Source organism: Bison bison, unplaced genomic scaffold, assembly GCF_000754665.1.
Source record: "Bison bison bison isolate TAMUID 2011002044 unplaced genomic scaffold, Bison_UMD1.0 scf7180017864144, whole genome shotgun sequence".
NCBI lineage: Eukaryota > Metazoa > Chordata > Mammalia > Artiodactyla > Bovidae > Bison > Bison bison.
Genome location: NW_011494716.1, coordinates 1948681 through 1954693, shown reverse-complemented (window position 1 = coordinate 1954693; position 6013 = coordinate 1948681). Strand labels below are relative to the sequence as shown.

The 6013-nt window shown below is 55.7% G+C and overlaps 2 protein-coding genes across 5 annotated transcripts in view; one reads left to right on the top strand and one right to left on the bottom strand.

Moving 5' to 3' along the window:
* The window catches only part of MGRN1 (mahogunin ring finger 1, E3 ubiquitin protein ligase), a 35965-nt gene extending 35663 nt beyond the window's left edge, over positions 1-302 (bottom strand). For all 4 annotated transcript variants that reach the window (XM_010840410.1, XM_010840412.1, XM_010840411.1 and 1 more), the window contains exon 1: positions 99-302. In XM_010840410.1, coding sequence (XP_010838712.1) covers positions 99-186 — 88 coding nt within the window. In that variant the 5' untranslated portion in view covers positions 187-302. The remainder of the gene's footprint in view (positions 1-98) is intronic.
* A 5385-nt stretch (positions 303-5687) lies between these two features.
* Positions 5688-6013, top strand: part of UBALD1 (UBA-like domain containing 1) — a 4912-nt gene continuing 4586 nt past the window's right edge. Inside the window, exon 1 of the mRNA XM_010840496.1 lies at positions 5688-5974. Within this exon, the coding sequence (XP_010838798.1) occupies positions 5855-5974 (120 nt within the window). The 5' untranslated portion in view covers positions 5688-5854. The remainder of the gene's footprint in view (positions 5975-6013) is intronic.

The following is a 6013-nucleotide window of genomic DNA, read 5'->3' as shown; positions in this document are numbered from 1 at the left end:
GCCCGCTGCCCACGCGCTCCAGCCCGCGCGCCTCGCCGTCCGCGCCTGGGGCAGGAGCCCCGGGCGGGGCCAGGGCTGGAGTCGGGGCGGCCACTCACCGGACTTTGGGGGGTAGCGATAGGCCGAGTTCGCTTGGATATCGATGTCCTCCACGCCCGCGATGCGGCGGCTCAGGATGGAGCCCATGATGGGCGGCGGGCCGGGCCGAGGCTGGGGCGGCGGCGGCGGCGGTGGCGTCCTCACGCGGACATGGCCCGGACCAGGCCGCACGGACGCTCGCCCACGGCCGCGGGCGCACGGCCTCCCCGAGCCCCCACCCCCGGCTCGGCCCGGGGCCCGACGCCACGGCAGCCCTCCGCCCCCCCCGGGGCGCGAAGCACCTCGGGAAATGGAGTCCCCTCGTCGCAGTGGGGGCCGAGCGGCGGCGTGGAAAGCCCAACGGGGAACTACACTTCCCAGGAAGCTCCGCGCCCGGGCTCTCCGAAGTTGTTGACAAACCCTCCCGGACAAACCAAATGGACCTGAGTCCAGAGGGGAGAGACCATCAACCACCCTGCAAAGTATCCAGCCCTTTGCATTCCAAAGCATGAGACTAACATCATAAGTCTTTGGCTTTTTAACAGTTTGTTCGTACATACACCTTTCGAGGAACCAACCCCTTCCATTTACTCTCTCTTTGAAATACCTCCCTGAGCTACCATGGTTCTCCCCACTTCCCAGGGTTTGATCTCCTGGCCCGGCCAGCAGAGGGCAGACCCTCACCTGCCACCCGGCAGAGAAGAGCTGGGGGTGGAACCCAAGGTTGCTTGGAGGAGTGCCCACATGGGAAGCGAAGCACCTTGTCGAGAACTCAAGGCATCTCACCGTCTCCACGTCCAGGACAATTATTTTGAAGACATCAAGTCCCTCGCAGAGGCAGTAAACCTCTCCCCATTTTAAAGACAGGGAAACTGAAGCACAAAGAAGAGAGGGCTTAAGGGTGCTTAAGCCAAGTTCAAAGAATCCAGGTTAGACCCTAACTGAACCGCCAGGGAATTCCCCAACTTTCCATTTGAATAAATATTTATAAATAAACAAAAAGAATCAGGGTTAGAGTTAAAGCCTCCTCACAGGTTGTAAGGTGCTTTCCTGGCTTTTGATTCGCGCAAAACTGTGTAAGCAGCTAAGTGAGGATCTGTTTTTGCCAACTTTTCAGTTGAGAAACGGCTCTTCTGAGAAGAAAGTGGCTTCCCAAGACAAGCCTGTTCTATTAAGAAGGGAGCTGGGGGACTTCTCTGGTGGTCTGGTGCCTAAGACGCTGTGGTCCCAATGCAGGGGGGCCAGGTTCCATCCCTGGTCAGGAAACTGGATCCCCCATAGTGCAACTAAGAGTGTGCATGCCTCAACTAAAACACTACACATGCCTCAGTGTAGACTGAAAGATCCTGTGTGCCACAACCAAGACCCTGTGCAGCCAAACAAGTAAGTTATATGTATATGTATAAAGGAGCTAGGGAGGGCAGAGGCTGGCTACGAGTCTTAGATGGTAAATTCACCACTGTCCACATTAAAGTGAGTCTTACACCTTTCAGGACTCCAGAATCCAACCTTCCTATTTTCATGGGGCCTGGGAAGCTAAAAGTCAAAGGAAGTGAAGGACTTGTGTGATTGTAAGGGAGAGTGCAGGTCTTGGGGGAGCCTGATCTAACTAACCTCTCTGCCGTGCAGGCAAGAACCCCGTTTACTGAGCAGCTACTATGTGCCAGATGTTGGTGTTGAACCCTATCCACAAATTCTCTGCTATAGGTTCTGTTTTCATTCCCAAGAAAACAGAAACAGGAACAGGAAAGGGGCTGGCAGAAATGAAGTATCCCACTCAGTTTGCATAGTAGATAAGTGGTAATAAAGCTGGAATTTGAACCAGGCCACTCCTTTTAATGTCACATTCCCCTGTCACCCCCAGCCCCCATCACCCAGACACAGGAATGCTCCAGTACCAGATTTCTTGTCTCTTGCTCCTAGATAGGCCTGAAGATACCTCCACCCCATGCGACCATTCTTCCTTCACTTCAAATTTTTTTCTGTTGAATCACATAACATTGTTCAATCATACATACACAAACAGATAATACCAACACAGCATTCAATTGATTGGTCTCCCTGCTTGCGGGGAGGGAAGGAGGGTATTGTGGCTCCAGATGTTCCCACTGACAAATAATTCTAAGAGAATGTCCTCCCTACAGATCATGGCCAGGGCAGTCATTTCCATGGGCTGATATTGGATCAATTAAAACACTCCTCTCAATAGAGCTTTGGACTTCAGGTATATTTTTCTGTGCTTATCCATGTACCAGTGGGAGATGGGCACTTCCTGATTTGATACTGGTTCTACTATCAACATCTTGGCTGATTCATTTATTCACTCAACAAATATTTATCATGCAGCTACTATATGAAAAGCAGTGAGCCAGACAAAGAGCCAGGCAATAGAGATTAAATGGTGAAACCACCAGATACGGAACATCTAGTGAGGAAACAGACACTAAAGGTGAGCAAGTATGTAAGTAGAACGCAGCGGGTGCTATAGGGGAGTGGCCTGAGGTGCAGTGAAATACTAGGAGAGACCTACTATTGCTAGGGGAGTCAGGGAAGGTTTCTCTGAGGAGGTGATATTTAAGCTAGGACTTGAAATACAAGGAAGAGCCAACCAGGCAAACTCTGAGGGAGTGGGTCAGCCCAGATTCCAGGCAAGGATAACCACCTGTTCAACGGCCCTGAGGCAGCAGGCCCTGAGAAGCTGAGTGAGATCGATGAGCTCAAAGGCCAGTGCAACTAGAATCTAGGAGGCATGGAGAGTTCAGGGACAGGGATCAGAGGTCAGGCGGTGGCCACATCTTAAGGCCCCTCAGTTATTCAGGGATTTCCTGGTAGCTCAACTGGTAAAGAATCCACCTGCAATGCAGGAGACCCCAGTTTGATTCCTGGGTCAGGAAGATCCATTGGAGAAGGGATAGGCTACCCTCACTCCAGTATTCTTGGGCTTCCTTGGTGGCTCAGCTGGTAAAGAATCCGCCTGCAATGTGGGAGGCCTGCATTTGATCCCTGCATTGGGAAGATCCCCTGGAGAAGGAAACCGCTACCCACTGTAGTATTCGCAAAGAGTTGGACCAACTGAGTCACTTTCACTTTTAGTTAGGCAGCATCCGGCCCTTTTAAACACAAAGGAAGACCCCAGCCACACTCAGGGCCTCAGAGTGTAAGTCCCTCAAGCCCCTAGACTTCTCAAGCCTTCTGAGGGTGCATGATCCCTGACTAATTCTAGGCACCCTGTGGATGTGTGATAAATACATCTGTGGAGTGATTGAAAAAATGAACTCGGAGAGAAGGAGACTGGGATCCCGGGCCTTCCATAAACTGGTAGTGCCAACTTTCCCAAGGGCCTCAACCTCCCTGGACCTCAGGTAAAAAGAAGGCACTGCCGGAAATGCCCTTTATACCGCCCTCCCCCCATCTACTGGCCCCAGCTGTCAGGCCCCATCTGAGCCTGCTAAGAAATCCAAAGTCCACTCTCTAGCCAGTCTGATCCTGGCTGAAAACAAGGTTGTTTTTTCCCTTCCCCACGGCCCCTTGGAAAACAAGTTGGCCCGGGGGCCACAGCAGGCAGAAGTGGGGGCCACAGGGGGCAGAAGGGTGACCTTTGCTCCTGCTGTCCCCACCTGCCCCACCCCAGCCAGCGGGCTGGCTTGGAAAAGTGCCTTCAGGGCTGCGCAAGTCTGGGCAGGTACCCGAATGGTGCTCAAATGAGGGTGAAGGACGCACAGGGAGGTACTTCCTGCCTTTCTAAGCAAGAAAAGTCCCCAGTGGGCCCTGCCAGGACAGCGCCCACCCTCCTGTGCCAGGAACACACCTTGCTGGCCCACTGGTGCCTGGTCTTCTCCACTGGCTCTGAACACTGTCAAGAGTGTAAGGAGGTCTGGATCCCAGCCTCAGTTTCCTTATCTCTAAAATGGGCCTTGAGTTCCCTACAGTTGTCCAGATGGAAGCACAGAGGTGCTAGAAACGGTGTTCTAAGCACCACAGGCATTAATGCCCCAGAGCAGTCCTGGGAGAACTATGAGGATTCTACAAATCAGGAAACTGAAGTTTAGAGCCAATTGTGCAACAAGGCCCTGGGCAGGGACGGGCTCCCCTGGAACCAGATAATACCCAGAACATCGCCTAACAGTACCGAACCTCTCTACCACCATTTGGTCTCCATACTGTTCAGCCACAGTGATTCTAACGCGGATAACGGATCAGATGTACCAAAACCCCTCAATGGCCTTTAACCCGCCATCTCCAGGGCCTGTCCCTGCTTCCTGAAGACACTTCCCACACTGGCAAATTCTACACCTGTCCTAGGGACTTTTGACACACGTCACACTCCACCCTAGGCACCATCCAACCCTTCTACTAGTTTGTTCTCTGCATGCCTGGGGCCAGGTGAGAGCCAGACACAGAGTAAGGGCCCAATAAAGAGTTGCTCAACTAATGAAACGGGTCCAGGCAGCGCGGGGAACCGGAATAAGATCAGAGCCTGGGCAACCGAGCCCCGAGCCCCAGCTCCAAATACCCTGGGCCTCTCCCAGGCTCCCCGCACACCCGACCGGCGACCTCAACCGGAAACGGCGTGTGTGGAGCTGTAAACACAGCCCGCAACCAACCCCCACCCCACGCGCTTTTCAGCCCCACCCCCAGCCCCTAAGCCCTCTGCAAGGACGCCTGCCCCTACTCAGTGCCCGCCCCCGCCGCTGCCTCATTGGGCAGCCAGCTTTGTTTACCTTATATGGCCAGGTCCTAACACCTCGCGGCCATCCATTGGCCAAGGAGCGGCCTCACTCACTTGACGTCACTCGGGACTGAAAGATGCAAATAAACCGGGGCATCCTGGGAGTGGAAGTTCGGGGGCCGCCCCGGAACTGGCTCCGAGCGGTCCTAGCGCCCGCACATTAAGAGTCGAGATTTCCGGCCAAGCGCACGAGATTTTGCGTGGGAAAGTGAGAGCGTCGCGCGGAGGGGTACTCCGAGGCTCCAGAGACTGCGGGCCTCCCTTGTCAGTCCCAGCCCTCAGCGCTTCCTCCAGCGTTCTTCAGGCCTCCTGTGCCTGGTCCGGCATCGGGCCAGGGAGGGAGGGACCAGCGTTACAAGTGGGAGATGCAGGCTTCCAGTCCACGGGTGTTGGGGAAGGCTTGGAAGGCTCCCTGGAGGCGGTGACTCGAAGTAGAACTCTAAAGGGCAGATTCATTCATTCACTGAACAAGTATTTGTAGGCGCCTGATGGACAGGCAGGCTTGGCATGCTGCAGTCCATGGGGGCTCAAAGAGTCGGACACGACTGAGCGACTGAACTGAGTGCGCCAGGCTTTCGGTGCCTTATGGCCCTCGTGTTGATGATTTGTGCAAAAATAAGGCGCCTAGTCAACACGGGGGATGCCAACCACACTGGGGTTCGGGATCCTGGGGTCTTGGCCAACAACCAGCGTTTGCGCCCGTGCACGGTCTGTAGCCCCCGCCTCCGGACCACCCGCCCACCCACCCAAATCGGTGCAGTCACGGCCTGGGCACGCGCCCGTCCAGCTTCTGCACACTAAGTAGGCGCCTAACACTCAGGACACACCCTCGGGCCCGGCCCGCACGCCCGGCCGAGCGCGGCGGAAGCGGCGCGGGACTACATATCCCAGCATGCCGCCCGCGGCCCGGAGCGAGGCGAGGCTCGGTGAGTCAGAGCCGCACAGTAAATATTTGTATTAGCCGGAGCCGGCTCGCTAATGGTGGACGCGTGAGGCGGAGGAGAGCACCGTGGCGGGAGGCTGGAGCGGGCAGGCGGCGGCGGCGCCATGTCCGTGAACATGGACGAGCTCAAGCACCAGGTCATGATCAACCAGTTCGTACTGACGGCCGGCTGTGCGGCCGACCAGGCGAAGCAGTTGCTGCAGGCGGCCCACTGGCAGTTCGAGGTAGGCGGCCGGGGCTGGGCCGGGCCCGGGGCGCTGGGT